Source organism: Drosophila teissieri, chromosome 2L (assembly GCF_016746235.2).
Source record: "Drosophila teissieri strain GT53w chromosome 2L, Prin_Dtei_1.1, whole genome shotgun sequence".
Lineage (NCBI taxonomy): Eukaryota > Metazoa > Arthropoda > Insecta > Diptera > Drosophilidae > Drosophila > Drosophila teissieri.
The window spans coordinates 10,659,504-10,680,265 of record NC_053029.1 but is presented as its reverse complement, the minus strand read 5'-3'; the positions used below and the strand labels follow the sequence as shown (position 1 = coordinate 10,680,265).

The 20,762-nt window shown below is 49.5% G+C and overlaps 2 protein-coding genes across 2 annotated transcripts; both read left to right on the top strand.

Annotated features, from left to right (window-relative positions):
- The first annotated feature begins 234 nt into the window (after window positions 1-234).
- Window positions 235-14,478, top strand: LOC122611423. Its single transcript, XM_043784480.1, is given in 20 exon segments — window positions 235-259; window positions 262-306; window positions 375-1,126; window positions 1,203-1,362; window positions 1,420-1,663; window positions 1,720-4,261; window positions 4,323-4,666; window positions 4,730-4,940; window positions 5,001-5,359; window positions 5,418-7,380; window positions 7,438-7,596; window positions 7,661-9,204; window positions 9,259-9,883; window positions 9,945-12,222; window positions 12,281-12,450; window positions 12,503-12,589; window positions 12,651-13,210; window positions 13,274-13,474; window positions 13,544-14,234; window positions 14,296-14,478. Coding segments are annotated over 20 exon segments (13,023 nt in total). The 3' UTR covers window positions 14,359-14,478.
- A 635-nt stretch (window positions 14,479-15,113) lies between these two features.
- LOC122626703 lies at window positions 15,114-15,727 on the top strand. Its single transcript, XM_043807068.1, is given in 3 exon segments — window positions 15,114-15,155; window positions 15,219-15,333; window positions 15,336-15,727. Coding segments are annotated over 3 exon segments (519 nt in total). The 5' UTR covers window positions 15,114-15,143.
- Window positions 15,728-20,762: the final 5,035 nt, after the last annotated feature.

Sequence of the window (20,762 nt, the reverse complement as noted above, 5' to 3'; positions counted from 1 at the left end):
ACTCCGAAGTTAACTCGGCTGCTTCTCCCCCTTTGTCCAATCAATTGCAAAATTTATTCAATTAAAGGCCCCGAGTAGTCGGTGCAGTCAACTGGCAGTGATGGTTCTTAATGAAGTCGCAGTTGAACAGGATTATCTCCAGCCTGCATATCGCACTCTTCTCTTGCAGGTGTCCACGTGTAACCCGGTCCCATCTCATCCGAAGAATCCTCGATAGCCACGGAGAAGCCCACCATGGGCGGTATGAAGCCATTGGCAGCTTTTGGCTGCTGCTGCTCATCGCACACGCTCAGGCAGTGAGAGAAAGTAATTTACTTTAAATTCTTATAGCTTAATGCCATGCCCTTTACAAATACCATTGTGTGATTTTGCAGATCCCCTGAAGGATCCACGCATTTGCGGGCGGCCCCAATGCGATGCGAAGAATGACAAGTTCAATTATGGCGAGCAACTCTACAAATATCAATACACGGTGGCTGTGCGCACCGAGTTCGCCGGATCCGGCGACAATAGTTCCGACCTCCTGCTGAAGTCCAACCTGGAGATATTCTTCCCAAAGCCCTGCGAGGGCTACTTGCGGATCACCGATGCCAAGCTGTACGATAACCTGGACCTGCCCAGTGAATCCTCCGATGATGGCGATTCTTCGGAGAAGATCAAGGAGTACGACTACTATGACTACTACGTTAGCCAGATTGCTAACGAGGAGTCCGAGGCGGAAAACTTTGAGAATGTCCACCCTAAGAGCGCCAATTTCAATGTGGACCTTACCATGAATCTTCTGCGCTTTGCCTTCCACGACGGCCTCATCAGCGAGGTGTGTCCCCAGGAGCAGGAGACGCCGTGGGTGCTCAACATCAAGAAGGGCATCCTTTCCGCCTTCCAGAACACCATGATGCGCTTCGACGTCGATGCCAATACAACGGAAACCGATGTGTCCGGTCAATGTCAGGTGCAGTACTCCCTGGAAGACACCGACAGTTCGTATGTGCGGATCCGCAAGACGAAGGACATCAACTCCTGCCGCCAGCGATATGCCACCCACTCCGTGCTGCAGACCACGCCATACACCTTCCGCGACGACAAGACCATCTGGCCCATTCTCAAATCCCAGAGTCACTGCAATGTAAGTGCACTTTGCATATAAATAAGACAAATAATATTGTAACTAATTGATTGAATTCATATGCCATTTTATCTAGCTCACCGTTGACAACAACGTTTATAAGGAAATCAAATGTCTGGAGACGCATCTTCTGGTGCCCTTCTCCAACGTCAGCTCAGGTGCACTGACCACCAGTGCCAGTCGACTGGAGCTGACCGGGGAGGAGTCCTACAGCGCCGGAGGGTTCTTAGAACAAAGTAAATAATTCCTTATTAATTATACAATGCAGTAAATAAACGAGGGTTTGTCCACAGGTCCCGAGTTTGTTGAACGGCGTGACACTCTGGTATTTGATCACACACCTGCCGTGAAGCCCTCGCATGACGAGATTAAGGCTGCCCGGGAACTTTTGGTGGAGATGTGCAAGGTTGGCTTCCCCAACATTCAGCGTGAGTTCATCGATGTCTTCACCAACTTTCTGCAGACCTCCAAGAGCCTCGACTACAAGACACTATCCGTGCTGCTCCAGCGTTCAGCTAGCACCTGCGAGCAGGGCAGGTAAGTAAATTGAATGATATATACTGAAAATACTCTCTCCATATCACCTATTGCAGAAACCACTTGCTGGAGTCGCTGCCCTTCATTGGCAGCACAGCCTCATATCAAGTGATGCGTGATCAGATTATCAACGAAAAGCTGACCAAGCAGATGGCGCACGACTGGATGACCGCATTGTCCTTCATCACCCGCCCCGACGAGGACACCCTGGAAACCTTCCATTCGATCCTTCAATACGCCAAGAATCGACTCGACGCGGAGTACACCCTGGGCGCCACTGCGGTGGTGCACAGCTTTTGCAAACACCACGAAGCATGCGAGGAGAACCTTCGAGTGCAACAGATCATCAATCTGCTGGAGACCGAGTTCCTAAGCCTGTACAACCTGTTCAAGGGCGAGCGTCGCACCCGGGAGCGTATGGTAATCCTGCTGAAAGGATTGGGCAACATTGGAGTGGTGTCCCCTGCCTTCGCCGAGCAGCTGCAGTGGATTATTCGTGAGGACGACGCCCCGGTGGATATTCGCCTGCACGGCATCTTGGCCTTCCGCAGGGTGGACTGTGCTCGACACCGCAGCTACTTCCTGGATAACTATGGCAACTATACACTGAATTCGGAGCTGCGCATATACAGCTACCTGCAGGCCATGAGGTGTCCCGACTACATATCCGTTGGAGTCATAAAATCGATACTGGAACACGAGCAAATCAACCAGGTGGGCTCCTTCGTGTGGTCCCATCTGACCAACCTGGCCAAGTCCAACTCCCCCGTTCGCATCGAGGCTCAGGGTTTGCTGCTGAATGATGAGCTCTCGGAACGCTTCAAGATGGACATCCGCAAGTTTTCGCGGAACTACGAACACAGTTTGTTCTTTGACGAGTACAATTTCGGAACCACCACGGATGCGAATGTTATCTTTGGCACCGACTCCTACTTGCCGCGCATTGCGAGTGTTAACTTTACTGCCGATCTCTTCGGTCAGTCGGTGAACTTCTTTGAGTTCACTGCCCGCGCTGAGGGATTGGAGGAGTTGGCGGCCAACGCCTTTGGTCCCAAAGGACCTTTGAGCGGACAGTTGCTGCGCAAGAAGCTCTCCTTCCTCAATCGCTGGCTGGGCAACGAAAGCGCCGAGGAAGACGATACCCTGGAAAATCTGCTGAGTCTGGACAATCTGCGACTGAAGAGGAAGGCTCAGCCACATGTACGTGCGTCCGAGGAGGAAGACGAAGAAGATTATGACTTCGAGGAGTCCTTGGAAGGTGGTAAGCGACACAAGCGAGATGTCAGTACCGCTCGCAAGCAGGACATCGATCGCAACGTTGACAGTCTGGGTTATAAGCTGAAGTACGACTACAATAATCCAAAGGCACAGTTTGGACTTCGGGTCTTTGGCAACGATCTGCGCTACTACAATGTCGAGTCCTTGGTGGAGGTGATGGCCTTGGCTGCCCAATTCAATCCCTTCCAGCAGGCAAAGAATGTGCTTTCCGGCAAGGAGTTTACGTATACAAAGTCCCGGGTATTCCTCGATGCCTCGTATACAGTGCCCCTGGCAGTCGGACTTCCATTGGCGATTCATGCCTTCGGAGCTTCCTCCATTGATCTGCGTGTTAGTGGTAGCCTGGATGAGATGGATCCGCCCACCGATTGGCACTTTGATGTCGAGGGTCAGTTCAAGCCCTCGGTGTCCGTGGATGTGATCACCACCATGCAGACGGACATGTTCTGGGATCAGTCCGGCATCAAGGTGAAGAGCAACCTCTACTCCAACTCCGAGCTGGTGGCCAAGCTCAAGGTGCGTGGCCGCAATCTGGTCTCCTTCTCCTTCGATCTTCCCCGGGACCAAAACGAGATCTTCAGCGTGCGATCCGAGTTGTTGGTGCAAAAGCAGGAGGAGCAAGTGCCCCAGGCGGGCATTGCCAAGCGAAGTGCCAACTCCACATGCACTTGGCCCGTGCTCGATCAGGCCATCGGACTGCAGATGTGCTCCCACTACAGTGTTCCGGATCTGAGCAATGCCACCGAGATTTATCCAAGCCTCCTGCTAGCGGGACCACTCAACTTCAGCTTGATTCTCAAGAAGTCCGACCTAAGTGCCAAGAAGTACGTGTTCGAGTACAGATGGGATCAGCAGGAGGAGGACAACAAGTTTGCGCTGGTGTTCACCACCCCGGGCTCAAAGGTTCCCCGGGTTCTGGTTGCCAACGTGACCAAGGTGCCCGATGCCTTCAATGCATCCGTGGCCTTTGTGAATGGACCCAATCGCGTCTCCGCTGGGTGCAGCTATGATGGAAACCCGGACTTCAGGCGCTTGGATGTCTATCTAGATACAAATGGCAATCGATCGTTGGACCTGGGAATGGAGCTGCGAAGACACCAGGACTTCACTGCCTGGATCTACAATCCGCGTATGCTGCTGGCCATTAATGGAGTCAACATTACTGGTCTGGCTGGCACAGTAAAAGTAAACGAGAAGAATGGCATCAAGCAACATGATGTGGATCTCTCATTTGAGACCAAGAAGCTGCAGGCTGTGATCAAGGGCAATGTCGTCCAAAGCGAGATCACCACCTCCACCAACATGACCGTCAAATACAGGGTTAGTAGCTGCATAACTTCTTTTGTTTTAATAATTAGGTTAACTTTTGGTTTTTATCTAGTTCCAAGCAAACAAGATTGAGGAGATAAACTTTGCCGGCAAGCTGGTTAACAACGGCGATAAAAGCAAGACGGAGTATCGCGGTAACATGAAGCTCCAGACCTCGGCCTATCCCAAGCTGAACTTCGCATCGGAATCCACGTGGCTCAGTCTTCAGGGTCACACCGAAGGAATGATCACGTACAACAATGCGCCGGATTATGTCAATCCCAACTATACGAGCTTGGTGCGCTTGGTCTTCGCTCGCTCCCATTCGGAGGACTCCTTCTTGGAGGGATCACGCACGCGGGCCAGTCTGGAACTGAAGCTGCCAAGGTCAAAGATTGACTACCGCATTTTAGTTAAGTAAGTATGGTCTAAAATCTCCTATTATTAAAGTATTTAAAATGTGTTATCGTTACTTTAAAGGCACGAAGAACGCATGAAGAACGGAACCGAGCACAATGTCATCGTTGGTCTGAAGTACACTCCCGAGAAGGAGATCACTGGACTGTTTTCCGTCCATTTGCCGAGACGGAACCTGTTCGCCGTTGATGCCTACATGAACGTGACTGTGCCGGAGTTCAATTCGTGCACGGCCAGCCTCAAAGTGAACGAGAAGGCCACCAAGGATTATATTGTAAGAAATCGTAATTACCTATGTAGGTACTAAGTTTATTTAAATGGAAATTCCCTGTAGATCTTTATAAACGGTTCGTGGTTCACTGGACACTCAGTCGCAGTCAAGGCGAACTACAAGGATCGCAGCTCGCGGGTTCAGGCCCTTCATCACCTCAAAATGATTGTGGAAAGTCCATCCTTCAATGTAACCTCCCTCAACATTGTCTATCGCCGAAACCAGCTGTTGATCTTCTACGATGTTCAAGCCAAGTATGGCCAAGATCCTTATGGCCTCACAGTACAGTACGCATCCAATGCCCACAATCGCAACTCCAATGCGGAGGTGCGACTGAAGGTCAAGGAGCGTGACTACTGGATCAATGCCAAATTGTTATCGGAACAGCCAAAGCTCCTGCAGCTGGAAATTCACATGGATAAGTAAGTCTAAGTCAAATTTCCTAAACCAGACTGTTTAATAGACGTTAAAAACATTTAGAGCACGTGATGTACACATTAAAGTTGGCCTGCTGAATGTGGACAAGCGTAAGGAGCTCTCTCTAGAACTGAAGTGGGATGCCAATCGCGATCCCAGCCAGAGACTGGGACTACTTGCGGAATACAATTGTCCTGGCACCAAGCACTACGATGGAAATGTGATGATCACCTATCCGGAGCGCACCATTAACGTAGGCTTTAACTCCTACACCGGAGGACCCAAATACTTCGGAAAGGTTTACGGCTCATGGAGCATCAACGAGGTTATCGAGTTCGAGTACGATGCGGGTATTCTTCCTGGCCACACACTCCATAACTGGGTGAAAGCCGAGCTGCGGACTCCTTTCGAAGGCTGGCGCGTCAACAGCCTGGATGCTGGCGTTTATAACCAGCACAACCTGATCCTGGTCAACTCGACGCTCTTCTGGGCAGATGATCAGAAGCTGCAGGTGGGCTACAAGAGCGACTACGACGTCAACGATCATCTGATGAGCTTCGATGTTCGCTTCGGCATCAACAGCACCATTCGCGATATTCCCACGATCAATGTGAAGGTGAAGCATTGGATGGATGTCAAGAAGGTGGACACGGAGCTCTATCTGGGATACAGTGGACAGAATGATACCTTTAACACGTACAGCATGGACTCCAGTTGGGAGATTGAGAAAAACCAGCGATACAACAACTATTCCGGCCTAGTGCATCTGGTAAGTCCATTCAAGGGCTACGAGAAAGGTGGTCTGGTGGCCCAGTTCTCGCTGAGCGACCAACGAGTGGTCAGTGGAGCGGCGTCGCTCAACTTCGATCTTCGGGAGTTCACCTTGACCATGGACGGTTATGTGAAGAAGCTGACGGACAACATGCTGACCGTTAACATCACCACTCCACTGGAGAAATTCCGCACCATCAACGCTCGCTTTGGCCTAAACGAGAAGAAGCGCCATGCGGTGGCGGAGGTCAGGGCTCCAACGGCAGCTCTTGGCGTGGAGGTCCTGGCGGATATCAAGAATCTGCTGAACTTCGATGTCAAGCTGAGTGTGGCCACGCCCATCGAAAGCTTCCAACAGGCGGCAGTATTCGCCCTATTCCATCCGGAGCGTGTCGACATGCGCGGATTGTGGAACAACGTCACACTGGGATTCACTGGCGTGTGGCACATGCAGAACATCACCGATTTCGAGTACTCCTACCACGTGTTCACCCCACTGGCAGGCTTCGAGGAGAACGGATTCATTGTCCAGCTGCTGAAGAGGGACGAGTTTGTCTTCCAGTTGCACGGCAAGTTGTCCAACTATAAGCTGGGTGTGAAGATCAACGGCAAACCCAAGTCTGACTTGGTCAATCAGCTGGGCAGCAACAAAATGGAACTGGAGATGCTCTACGACGCGGACTTCAAGCCACTCAATGCTGAGACGGATTATAAGCCAGATGCTGATGAGGAGTATTTCTCCTACTTCACGGACTTCCAGGTGGACACTCTGGTGTGGCCAACCATTGTGGGTAATGTGGACATTCAGGAGATCATTGATTTCTATCTGGTTGTGGGTCATGTGCAACTGCCACAGGGCAAAGTGGAGTTCAAGGATCGCCTCCACTACCCTGACTACATAAATGTCCACAATCTTTTGACCGTGACTTCACCATTTGCGGAGGCCAAGAGCATAAAGTCAATCGTGGAGTACCACGTTGACCTGCACTTCAACGCATTCTACGAGCGCGTCAAGTTCGTGGTCACCGATGCCAAGGACCACACCCAAGAGCTGGGCTTTGAGTTCAACTACACCGCCCTGCAGGACAATGTGAAGCCCAAGGCCCATGATGTCCAGATCACGCTCCTCACACCCTACGACAAGCTCCAGGAAATCTACGTCCACGGGCGCCTCGAACTGGATGAAAATGCCTACAAGGGCAACATCAGCGCGCTTACGGCCCACACACATCTTTCGATGGCTGCCTCCATAGAGGTTAGTACTCATGTGTAAAATCGAACAATTACATTTACGAACTATCTCTGTACTCAGAACGAGGACAACTTCTTGGAAACATCGGTGGGCATCCTGTTGGAGACGGACGTCATTCCCCACTATGGCTGCCAGGTGTACTTCAAGAGAGACTTCTCAGCCGTGGATAAAGCCATTGATATTCGATTCGAGGTCACCGACAATGGCACACTTAACCAGGTATTAACTAAAGTTATACTGTAGTATATTATGTATTATTGTATTGATTGTATTTTTCCATTAGCTGCACATTGCCACGGACTGGCACACTGATGCCTCCTACATTGTCAACGCAAATGGAAGGATTAAGACTACTATGTTGCCACTTCAGGCGGCGTCCACTTCTGTGCTGGTCACCAAGGGTCAGAATCCGCAGCTCAACTTCGATCTTAACTTTATGAGCCAGGATGGCCAGAGCATATCCTACGGAACGCGTGCCAGCAAAAAGAAGGACGTCTTCAACATTGAGGTGTGGACTCCAATGAAGAACTTCCGCAACATTTCCATGCACGGCACTGCGGTTAGAAACGCCCGCGATGCCGGTCGATATGATGTCTCTGGGTTCTTGTACAGGAATATGGCCACATATGGAGTCACAGGAGCCGTCCGCATGACCGATAGTCTGCCCATCGATGTCGTTCTGAGGGTACAGCCCAAGACTGGTGGTCGCGATGGTGTGATTGAGCTGAACATCCATGAGGCGGGGCCGAAGAAGATTCGCTTTTCCTTCAGCGCCATTGAGGATGGCAAAATGTGCCAGATGTCCGGGGGTTACAGTTACGAGTCCAACGGAGCCATGGATTTCTCGGTGCTGGTGGAGAGCACGGAGCCAGAAATCGCACGCATTAACTTCTACGGCAATCTTAGTCCCAACTCCGAGGGTTCCGTTGTGGGAGACCTGAACTTGGAGACCCCCTGGAAGGCGCTCGGAATCGACAGTGTGCACCTGCACTCGGACGTGGGTTTGGTCAGCCAAGGAGGCCACATAGTGGGCGAGTATAAGATCGGCCAGTACATAGGCCGAGGTAGTTGCCTGTGGTCCTGGATTCTGGCCGAGAACATGCAGCTGGTGCTGGAGAACTACCTGGAGAGACCGAATGCCAAGCCGAGAATCGTGCACGCCAGTGCCAAGTACCTGAATCCGGGTCAAAACTACGCCCAGCTGCAGGCTGGTGGACGCCTGAGCGTCGATTCCAAGTGGAATCTCGACGTGAATGGCAGTGCGCAATACAAGTCAGTTGATGATTTCCAGTTCAGCGTCATCACCGAGCTGCCTTTGCCTGTGGGAGATCGCCACCAGCTGAGTGCCAACTACCAGGGCAACGTGATCAGCCAGCAGTTCAACAATCCCGATTTCGCCTTCGAGGCCAGCTACGAGAGTGTGGAAGCACAGAACAAGCTCCTGTCTCGCGTCTCCTATCAAAATGCCACCAATAACCACAAGGGCTTGGGCCACGTCGAGTGGGGCAAGATACAAAGCCTCTCTGTGGTGGAGGGTGACTTCGCGTTGCTCCAGAAGCAAGGAGCCCGCAAGGAGTTCTCGGCCAAGATGATCACGCCCAAGTTCAAGGATGAGCACACCTTTGCCCTGACCGGCAGTTATGACTTGGCAAAGTCGGGTCACCACAACGTGGTGGGCGCCCTGGATTATCCTTCCAGTCGTCGCATCACCGACCTGGACGTGTCCGTCAGTTCGCTGAGCAACATGCATGGCATCTTCAACAGCACACTGCCCGCCTTCCTCAATGTCAGTTGGTTCAAGACCGACTTTAACTTTAGCACCAACAAGTGAGTAACAAAACCATGCCATAATTCCTTATTACTATACTATTCTACTTGCAGTGGAAAGAGCTACCGCTACTGCCGTTGCCATTGGCCGCAGGATAACGCCTACTTCAAGTTGAGCAGCAACTACGACAGCGACAGCAACAACTTGAACCACAACCTCAATGGCAATGTGGAAATAGAAGTTCCCTTGGCGACACGGCATCGAGCGGATGTGGTGTATGGCCTGCAAAAGCGACGCAATCAGGATGCAGGAAATGTGAAGGTCGTCTACAATGAGAAGCAAGTGCTCGATGGCAAGTACAAGCGGGTGGAGCAGGCGAAGCATCCGATATACAAGGAGACCACGGACATCTCACTGGAGAACGAGGTGAAGCCGCTGGGCATTCACTTTGTCAGCACCAGGGATGCCAGTGATCCCGCTGGAACCCAGGACGTGAAGCACATCGAGGTCTACGAGCTGAGGAACACGCAGAACTTCAATCTCACGGGGGAGTTGCACTCGCGGGCCACTCTGAAGGCGCAGGACTTCAAGGTGGTGGCCATTCATCCGAATCGTGCCGTGGTGCTGAGCACTAAGTACGAGGACGTCAGCCCCGAAGTTGTCAGGCATCACACCAAGTTGGAGTTGTCGGAAACGGCATGGATTGGATACAACCTGGAGCTGGGTAACTTCAGCAGGGTAAGCGAAATGATCAATCAATCAATAAAGAAGATAATTCTAATTTGTATTTATCATATAGACTGGCAACGAGTCGCAGAGCTTCGCGCTGGAGATTTTCTATCCGAAGCGCAATCTCTCCTCCTCGGGACAGTACTACATGACGGAGACGCACTTCAACTCCGACCTGTCCTTCCAGTGGCTGGGCGGCAACTACGACCAACAGCCCAAGACCATACACAGCAACTTGCAGTGGAAAGCGGAGCCCCTGCAACGTGGAGATCGGGAGCACCGCACCATCGCACTGACGGTGGCCCATCCCCTCCTGGAGAAGGACATCAACTGCAAGGCGACGTACTACCGTGGGTTGCGTGATCTGCTACGGACACACTTGACCATCGACTACTCGGAATATCCCGACCAACTGATTGAGCTGGGTGCCCAGCTGACGGATAGGTACAGTGAACTGGGCCACACCAACTACACCTTCCAGGTGTACGGCAAACATGTTGCCTCCGAGCTGGATGTGCAGCTAAATGGAACTTTGGCGGCCAGGAACTCCTTCTACAAGACGGAGTCCACAGCCCACTACAAGCGTGACATCTTCCCGGCAAGATATGGCAAGTTCCTCGCTCTGCTCGATGTGAATAAGCGGGAGCTGGAATACGAACGCCAGTCGCCATTCCACTTCATTCGACTTCACCTGCTGCCCACCATGCGGTATCCGATTTACGGGCTGAATGCCACAATTTGGCAATACAAAAAATATAGCGCTACAAACCACTCGGGTTACATATACATGGACGTCCTGGAGCGCTACGCTCGAATGGACTTCAACTTGACGGAGGACGCCAGTCAGAACCTACAAATGGTCGGTTACATTCCGGACACACGCAGTGCATTCCTGGACATTTGGCGCAACTACGAGGAGATACGTGTGATCGATGTCAGTTCGTATCTGAAGATGAATCACTCACGTCTGATCACTGGCCGCTTCCACTGGCGTCCATCGATCCGGCAGGAAGTTCGCGAGAAAATCCAGGCCGTGGGCAAATCGGTGTACAGCTCGTTCTCGGAAGGTATTGACTTTTGGGTCAAGTCTATATACACGGAAACCACGAAATCCATGGGCGTGGTGTGGAACACAGCCAAGGATTATAACAAGGATTTCATCGACGATATAGGCCAGCTTAGCGTTTTGGAGGAGGATCTCGCTGATCTGCGATTGTTTGTAAATCAGTCGTACGAGGCAAATGATTTCTACATCAAAAACGTGGTCAATTTCACCTTAACCATCCTGGATGAACTCGCCATCAGAGATCACATCGAGTCGCTGCCCAAGATCTTCTCCGAACTGTGGCAGGCAATGGGAGATTCTGGCAAGGCTTTACGGAACAGCATTGTGTGGCTAATCGATACGATTAAAACCACGTACAACAACCTTCTGGATGCGGTGGCCCGATTCTTCCACGGCGAGAGCCTTGTCTACATATCCGCGCTGCTGGAGAAGGGCATCGCAAAGTACGACAGTTTTGTCAAAGATCTGCACATCAAGTTCATACAATACATCGAAAACCTATGGCACAAGACGTGGACCCTGGCGGAGAACCACTGGAAGGCAGTGCTTAAGCGATTTGAGCCGCATCTCTTCAAGATGATTAGCTTTATAGAGAGTACGGCCTGGAATCTCAGCAAGGAGGTGTTTGATTTCATTTACAAGCGCACCAATGAGCTGGCGGAGTCTCCGTACTTCAACAAGGTCTCCAGTTTTACGGCGGATGCGGAGCGACTCTACCGGGACTTCAAGTCGAACGATGCCATCACCAACATTAAGAAGTACTCCACGCTAGCCTGGAATTTCGTCAAGGAGAAGTACTTCAAACTGGTGCCCTTCGGCGCTGAATTGAACGAGATCCTCACCGAGATCTGGGAGGAAATCAAGGAACTTGAGAAAATCGATCAGGTGCAGATCATGGTGCAGAAGTACTACGAAGTCATGGCCAAGGTCGACTGGGTGGCAGACGAACTGCAACTGGAGCACCGCCTGCACCAGGTCTACGGTCTGGTGAGGAACAAGTTCCGCAACTACGCGATGAACGCCTTGGAAACCGCCGACATGTACCGGGAGGCCAAGACCAAGTTCGTATTCGATCCGGAAGTGGGCATTATCGATCTGGAGCAGAAGCTGCCCATGTCCTGGCACGCCTTCAACGAGACGCCCAGGTTCGAGGAGATTCCCGAGTACCAGGTGCTCGCCAAGGCGCAGAGCTTCTTCAGCGAAACCAACTCGTCGATCGTGATGAAGCTCTATAACATGCGCACCCATCTGGATCCCAAGACCTGGCTGCCACCGTACTACTGTAAGTTTATTGGTATTCCCAATATTTTATTTCCTATAATTTGTATGTTATTCTTTAGCCCGGGCCTTGCTCATTGACTCGCGTCACTACATGACCTTCGATCAGCGTTACGTGGGCCTGAACCTTAACTTCGACGAGTTGGGCAATGGACGAGCCACTTCCCAGTGCAGCTATCTGCTAGCCCACGACTTCTTCAAACGCAACTTCACTTTGCTGTTGGAACCAGCAGTAAGTGTATAAAAAGATACTTTTATTACCTAATTAAACATAACTTTTCCAGAGCCAATCCCTGGCTGGTCAAGGACTCACCCGCAAGTTGAGCTTCATTGCCAATGGCCAACTGATTGAAATCGACCTCGAAACAGATGTGAGTGAACTATTAAGCTGTACTTTACTATTAGATATTAATCTCTTGAACTCATACCCAGCACATAAGCATTAATGGCAATCCCCAACCCATCCTACCTCTGAAACTGGGAGACGTGAACATCCACCGTGATCTGGACGTGCTCTCCATCACCTCCGATACCGAGTTCAGTCTGCACTGCAATGTGCAGTTCGATCTCTGCTGGTTCGAGGTGAGTGGCTGGTACTTCGGCAGGACAGCGGGACTGCTGGGCACCCTGAACAACGAGCCCTACGACGAGTACACAATGTCCAGCGGGGTGATCTCAAATGAGACGCAGCGGTTCACGGATTCGTGGAGCCTCAAACAGTGCAGGCAGAACAAGCTGGCCCAAAGCCAAGAGGTCAGCAAGGAGGTCAGCGATGCCTGTACCAGCTTCTTCCGCACCGGTCAACTGGCCACCTGCAGCGCAGTCCTCGATCCAACTCCTTTCTACGAAATGTGTCTGGACTTGGGCATGAAGTCGCCGCCAATTCGAAAGGGGCACCCGGCGGTGAAAGGCGCATGTGCAGCAGCTTTGGCTTACATCGAGGCCTGTACCGCACTGAAGGTTCCCATGCGGGTGCCTTCGCAGTGTGTATTGTAAGTGGTTTAACCTTTTATTAACCAGAAATAATCAATGATTAATAATCGTTACTTTTTTAGCTGCCAACTCTCGAATGGTTCATACGTGCCAGAGGGAACTTTCATGGAGCTTTCAGGACCCGAGATTCCAAGAAGCAGCGACGTCGTCTTCATCGTTGAAGCCAAGGAATGCAATGCCAATCTGAAGACGTCCAAGAGCATCATGACAGTGGTGAGCAGCATAGAGGAGCAGCTCCAAGCCGCTAAGCTAACGAATAATCGGTGAGTGTTCTCCAAGAGTATTTAAACCCTTCACCTGCACTCCAATCATTCCAATCCTTGAATCCCTAGGTATGCTGTGGTGGCCTTCGGAGGAGTGGCTCCATACGACAAGGCTAGGAGTGTCATATACGAACACAACGAGTTCACCTCCAAGCCGGAACAGCTGGCGGACTACTTTAGCCACATCAACACCGGAAATGGCAGCAGCAACGACATCCTAATGGCCATTTCCGCCGCTGCCAAGCTTAACTTCCGTCCGGGCGTATCGAAGACCTTCATCCTGCTCTCCTGCAGCAGATGTGCGGCGAGGGATATGCGCTTCGACTACACCTCCATTCTGCAATACTTGCTGGAGGAGGGCATAAACCTTCACATTCTGGCCGACACGGAGTTCGACTTTGAGCGCAACAAGAAGCTGCGCCACTTCTTTGGCCTGGACAGCAAGCTGGTCTACTCAAAGCGATTCCCCGAAGGTGATGCGGAAGCCCGCAACACGACCCACATCCCGAAGAGCAACTTGGGCATTTGCACAACGCTGGCGGTGGAGACGCAGGGCTCTGTGTTCAGTGCCCGCAAGCTGCAGCCGGAGCGAAAGTATCCAATTAAGCGATTTGCCACCATTTTCGCCAAGCGGGTCGCCCTCAGTGCCACGCCCATCCAGAGCCAGACCTGCGAGTGCTCCGCCCACAACACCGGCGTCTCCTACATGGCCTGCTCGCCGCAGGCGCTGCCAGAGGAGAAGTACGATCTGGACGACTATGTAAGTGGCTATTCAGAAGGCCGAATGACTTCCAATTACATTTATTTATCTAAATTTGCAGGACTCCTTCAATAACTGGGACTGGGGAGACGAGCCGGAGGGCGAGACGAATGTAACGTCGTAGTTTATAGACCGCCACAATTAGTTAGCTAGTTCAGTTGTGTCACCGCAGAATGTAAAGTTTTTCTAATGCATAACCGACAGGCATATTTTGTAAAAATAAATCAAACCATATAAATACAAAGTGCGAACGCATTTGGTGTCATAATTCCCAGTTGATAGTTGGCCAAAGTTAACGAGCGACACGCCCGACCAGTTTTCTGCTTCCTATTCATTGTCTGCGCCAATCTCGGTCGCTGATTAAAAGTTGCCCGACCGCCTGCAGCAGCAGCAGCAGCGGCTAACAATTGCATGCTGCATGTGGCTAGTTGCAAGTTGCAAGTTGCAAGTTGGTGGCAGCCACTTGCGGTGGAGCATTGGGATGACTATCACTTTTGCAGCTGGTGCCGCCACGGCCACGGTTGACGGAAACGGCATGCAGAACTCAAGTACGTGTAACAACCTTAACCCTAAAGCGAACTGAGCCGAGCCGAGCAAAGCCAAGTCGAGGCGACTCGATTCGATTCGAGATGGAATGGACCATGTCCGCGCTCACTCGAACCACTTGATACCCAGTTGAACCCAATTTGTTGATATAACGTTTCCCTGGAAAAGCGCACAATGGAAATTATGCGAGCCGAGTGGTAATGCAATACTTTCTATTTCAATGCTTTGGTTACATCAACCGACCGTCCTAGGCCCAATTGCGAATCTTTCACTTTTGGGCCAGCTATAAAAACCAGCGGACAGATGGCAGCCATTCGCATTGCTGCACAGAGATCCGGCCAGGTAGCCACGGACATAGACAAGATGTGGAGATTCGTAAGTGCAGCCCAGGGAATAGGGAATCTTCGATCCATACTTCAACTCTGGATTGCCTTTCAGCTTCTGATTTGCAGCATTCAGCTGATTTGCGCCTCGGAGCACAGTGGCGAAGGATATGGCGATGGTTACGGATACGGGGGAAGCGGAGGCGGTGGCGGCGGATCAGGAGGCAGCGGCGGGGAGGCGATGGCCACTTCCACCACCACCACACACCCACCACGTACTCGGAGATCTCGAAGCACGTGCCGGTGCACGTGATCGAAAAGGTGCCACTGCCCATTCCCCATCCGGTGGCCGTCCAGGTGCCCAACGTCATTCGGCTGCAGATTCCGGAACCCTACGCCGTCCACGTGCCCGTCCAGCAGGAGATCCACGTGCCGGTGTACAAAATAGTACCCGAAATAACCGAAAAGAAAATACCCTACACGGTGGAGAAGCCATACCCCGTCGAGGTGGAGAAGCCCTATCCCGTCGAGGTGATCAAGCAGATCAAGATTCCGGTGCCTAAACCGTATCCTGTTCCTTATACCATCTACAAGCACGTCCTGCAAAAGGAGCACGGATGGTGATGAAGATGCTCCTGGGTGGTTAGGTGTGTAAGTTTTCAACTGCCAGCTCTAGATCGAAGAGTATTATTTTACAAAGCTAATGAGTAAATACAGTGTTTAAGATAATGTACTGCGTTTCGAGAATATACTGGAGAGAAAAGATTTAAAAACTTCAATTTGTTTCAATCTGAAGATATTCGATTTAAAGAAAGTCTATACACGAACGAAAAATTTATATTTTGTTCCATAAATTTTCGGTTTTCGGTTTTATTCCTAAAATTGTGTTCCATAAATGTGCTTTTATCCACAGGTTTCATTCTCTGCTGAGTACTTTCCCAAGCTTACAAAGTTCTGGATAACAATGTGAAAGCAGAGGAAAGTCACTTTACATGTAGACTTCAAACTTTCGAAAGGTGTTGGGGAAAATTAGAGAGCTTATGATAACTTTTCCACGCAAAGCTACAAATCTCAGAACCCTTTCGAGCAGAGCTTTTTTTGAGCAGTCCTCCTTCATGATGGCGGCAAAGTGCGTATACACACTGTGACAACTAACACATATACCTCGCAGGTTCGTTAAACTTTTCCGAATTGATTGACGCTGTGCGGGAAAGTGTGGGGCAGGTTTTCCTCAAACCGATGACGTGCGCACGCTCCACACCACACCACCCAACCACCCAGCCAAGCAACTAACCAACCACCCACAAACCAACGCCTTCTCATCCGGTTAGGTGTTGCTTGGTTTTATATCCTGTATGTCCTTGAAGGGGACGTGTGGGCAACTTTGCCGCGATTGTCAATGATTTTCATTTGTTGCACGCCGCTAGTAAAGTCATTCCCATTCCCGTAATGCCTGTCATTCCGCAGGGCAGTCAGTCAGTCACTCAGTCAGTTAGTCAGTTAGTCAATCAAGCGCAGCTGCCGCAAATTATTTATGCACAACTTGTAGCTCCACACGCACACGACTGCTGAGCAAAATGTATCCAAAGGATGTGCCTTCGACGTATATGTATGTATATTGTGTAGTGTAGTGCACAATGTGTTTGCCTACGTGTCGGGAACTTTAATTTCATTTACATCCACAAACAAAAAGCCACACATGCTGAAATAGTTCATCCATTTGTTCTTCAAATTAAGCTTTCCTCCATTTTTAGACAACTTCAAAAGTTTCATTCAGAAGGAAGCAGAGTAAATGCAAAGTAATAGAAATTGCTTAAATACATTACTTCACGCAAAAGTGGCAAAACTTTTTCGTAATTAAATTCTGACACACCCAACGAAAACATTGTTCATTACAAATTTCCAACTGGTCAGGTTCAGGTTCAGGTGGTGGTGGTGCTGGAATTTAATTAATTATGGAAATATTCCAAATGATTCATCTGGCTGGATAAACATAGCTTTAACCAGCACCAAACGAGCGAAATGCAATTGTTGAGTTATGCTCTTTGTGTCCTGCGATGCGATGCGATGCCATTTGCATCATTCATCAACTCATTTGGAAAATTTGGTAATTGCACATTCTGATTAAACGATAATTGGGTGATTCAGTGTGTTTGTTGTCCTGGTTTCCAATGGCCATTTGGCCAGGACCAAATGTGCGTATCGGAGATCAGCAGCCTCGTTGGCCTAATTACCATTTGTCTGCCACAAAAGAATCGCAATTGGGGGTTATTTTTATTTGAAAGATAATCACAAGCCAATTTCGGACCTTGGAATGTTAGAAGAGTGAAATATATTCGTTATCCTCCGAATGAAATGTCTCTGAGTAGCAACTGCGCCACAACAGTTGAAAGTCCTTAGCATTACATGGTTACATTTAAGGATGCTTTCTCCTCCCACCGAGACACCCACTTCCCGAGACCACATGTGGCAATTGAATCTAGCTGGCCTAAGCCAAGAGCATATTATGCGAAAGCCAAGCCCGAATGCCGACATCCCGGTCTATCCAATCGATTGGCGCATAAAATGCAAATTAAATTGTCGGAACATTTGGTATTACAGCAGCCAAAGCTCTCAGCCAATGAGCTTAGCCAAAGTCTGGCAAACAAATTTACAATGCTAAGCTCATGTGAAGGCTGGCGAAGTGAGGTGAATTGGGGTGGTGGGGTGGCATACATACATACAGATGGGCTGGCGAAAAGGGGAAACTTTTGGATTCGTTGAATTAATTTAAGTTAATTGATTTTTCTGCCAGAAGCTGTACACGTGCAAGAGTTTTCCGCACTCAGACAGACAGACAGTCAGGCAGCTAGGCAATCGATGAGGAAAAGGAAACTGCTAGGCGGCAAAAGGACGAGCAGGCGGAAATTGACAACAGCCTCGAGTGCTGAGTTGTAAGGGAAATACATTTCCATGCCCCCATACATTTTGCATTATCACCCGCCATTCCATTGAGACATCATATGTGTCCTCCTCTTTGACAGGCAGACGTGGCGCTCGATGGACTTTTAGGAGCTGCTCCATTTTCCCATTTCCCATTTCCCAGCTGCCACAACCGAGATAAAAATAGCTTGGGACATTAATAACGCCAAATTAATCAATTGCCCAACGATTCGGGTTGCCTTCATATTGTTATTTTTAAGCATTTCAAAGGCTGCACTCGCAGAAAAACGAAGTCGACTGCTTTCCCTGGAACCGACAGCGTTTCCTGTCTAATGAGCTGTGAAGTGGTGTGAATGCATCGGGGCCTTTGAAGGATGTGGTCCTCGATGGCAATGTGGCAAATTCCACTGGCAAAATTATTGATTAGCGGGCAAACACCATCTCCTTTCTCAGTTCTCAGCAATGAGCGTATGATACTTTTAACTATTCCAGTTTTCCTTAAGAAAATCCCTCATTTCTATAGGCTGTAAAAATAACCCGCAGAGTCAAGAATAAGCATTAGAAAGTGTATAAAAATATGAATCAATGGCGTATTACAAATCCGAAAGCCCAAGTCAATTCCTCCTTCCATTTTAATGATAAATCTCCTGCAGAAAGTGAAATTGAATGGCAAAGTGGGGCCGCACTAAAGTCATAAAAGTCGCGTGGACCAAATTAGGAGGAATTCTCTGCTGTTTGTGATGGACGGAAAAAGTAAGGAATGCTCTCCACTGCCCCAAATCCTCCTCCTCCCCCTCTCCTTGTACCTACATTCTGTGCACAACAATTTTAAATGACTTTGAGGAGGCGACCCAGGACACACTCACATACACCCAGATACACACACATACACACACACGAACGCACGGGAGCGGCAGCCGAAAGTAACAGATAAGATTAGACACCCAAGCCAGTGACAACAGGCGTCGTCAAGATGGCGCTCCACGCCCACATTGCGTATGCGCGCTCTTCTACACTGGCAGAAAATGTGACTCCCGCAGCAGAGAGCCTTAACACATCACCTAGGCTCAAAGGGTAAAGCTCGACCTAACCCATACTTTGTTTTCAGTCCTGAGAGATCATCAATAATTAAAAAACATATTCATTTGTTAAAACCGTAACGGGTATCGTATATAACACTCCATTATAGCAATCCTACTTGATATATTTTGGACATTTGAATGCATATATTTCTCTCAGTGTCGGCCGTAAGCGAGTCAAGGCTAAGCTCCGAAATCGCTCGAAACGAAACGAACTTCAGCCATCGGGGGCAGCAATGTTTTTCCCTTATTTTCCTGCCAGCGCCATTTCCTTTTGCCTGATTTTCCTTTGCTCCTTTGAGTTATTTTCCTTCTTTCTTTCTTTTTTTTGTAGCACTTTTTGTTTTGTTTCGGATGCTGCGCGTGGCAGGGAAAACAGCTGGCTGGCTCGTAATGATTACGAGACTTTTATGGCACAGCGAACGCGGCACACAAAGCCCAAAAAGGGTCCCCAAGATGGCGAAGGAATCAACCTTCTGTACCTGGAACCCCCCACTCCACCCACTCCGCCCACTCCACCCACTCCACCCACTCCACCCACTCCACTCCACTTCATCATTCGCACATCGTTGGCCAAAGTTCGGAAGCGTTTATTGGAAGCCACTCACTCCTGCCCCACCATTCCAGTTCTCGCAGATGGAATAAGTTAAGCGATTATGAGCACCGCCTAGAAGTAGGCAACTGTTTTTATTCGCTCGGCAAGAAGTAAGGGTGGAATGAATGTCTTAAAATAAATATGCGCCATTAAAAGTAATGTGGCAAATGTAAAGTAAAACGTTTAAGATTCAGTCGCAAATACTCGATTTCAGTCGCAACAAATCGCCTGCGGTTCAGGTGTTCGTAATTTAATGGGGTGAAGGTCCTTCGTCCTTCCTCCTCATTGTTTCGTGCTAGATTTATGGCCACAACCCGTGCTTATGGTGTCGCAAAAGGTTTGTTTTCGCATACCATAGAATTTAATTGTATTTATTTTGTCTCCCGTGAATCTGGCGCCACCTTAATGTCCTGTCTATTACCCAAATTGTGTCTCATACATACTTAGATTCCCTCATTTCGGGTTGCGTGCAAAAATAGCCCAAAATAAAAATATATGAATGAGAAAATATTTGTGCAGAAAGGCATAAATCACAAGAACGCAAACACGAGCCCCTATATTGTTTGTGTGCTGGCTGTATAATATACAGTACTTGATGGCTTTGCATTTGCCAAACTATTTAAATATTATTCCGAATGAAGGACACCGCAGAAGCTCGGCTTCATATCCGTTTCTCCATTTGCAAGCCAACCGCATCCCAAGGTCCTCCAGTTCGAAGTGCGTTGTTATCATTCTGATATTTGCATAGGGCTTACCAACATTAACGTGCCATATATATATAGAGACATCGCCTTTGGTGTGATGAGAAAGCATTAAAGTCCAACCTTGAGAATGCCAGACACGTATTCCCATTTCCCCGACCACGGCAGATGAATATATAGGCAACTCATAATGACAGATATCTCTGTTCGGGCTTTAAATTCGGTTATTTAAGGCTTGAAATGCTTGCGTGGCTTTTGGATCCAAGATGCAGACCCTTTCGCACAAAGTTGCCTTCAATTTAACGTTTGAGCGGGTTTTCATTAGTTGGGATTAGCCGATCAATGTTCTGTAACCTGAGTTA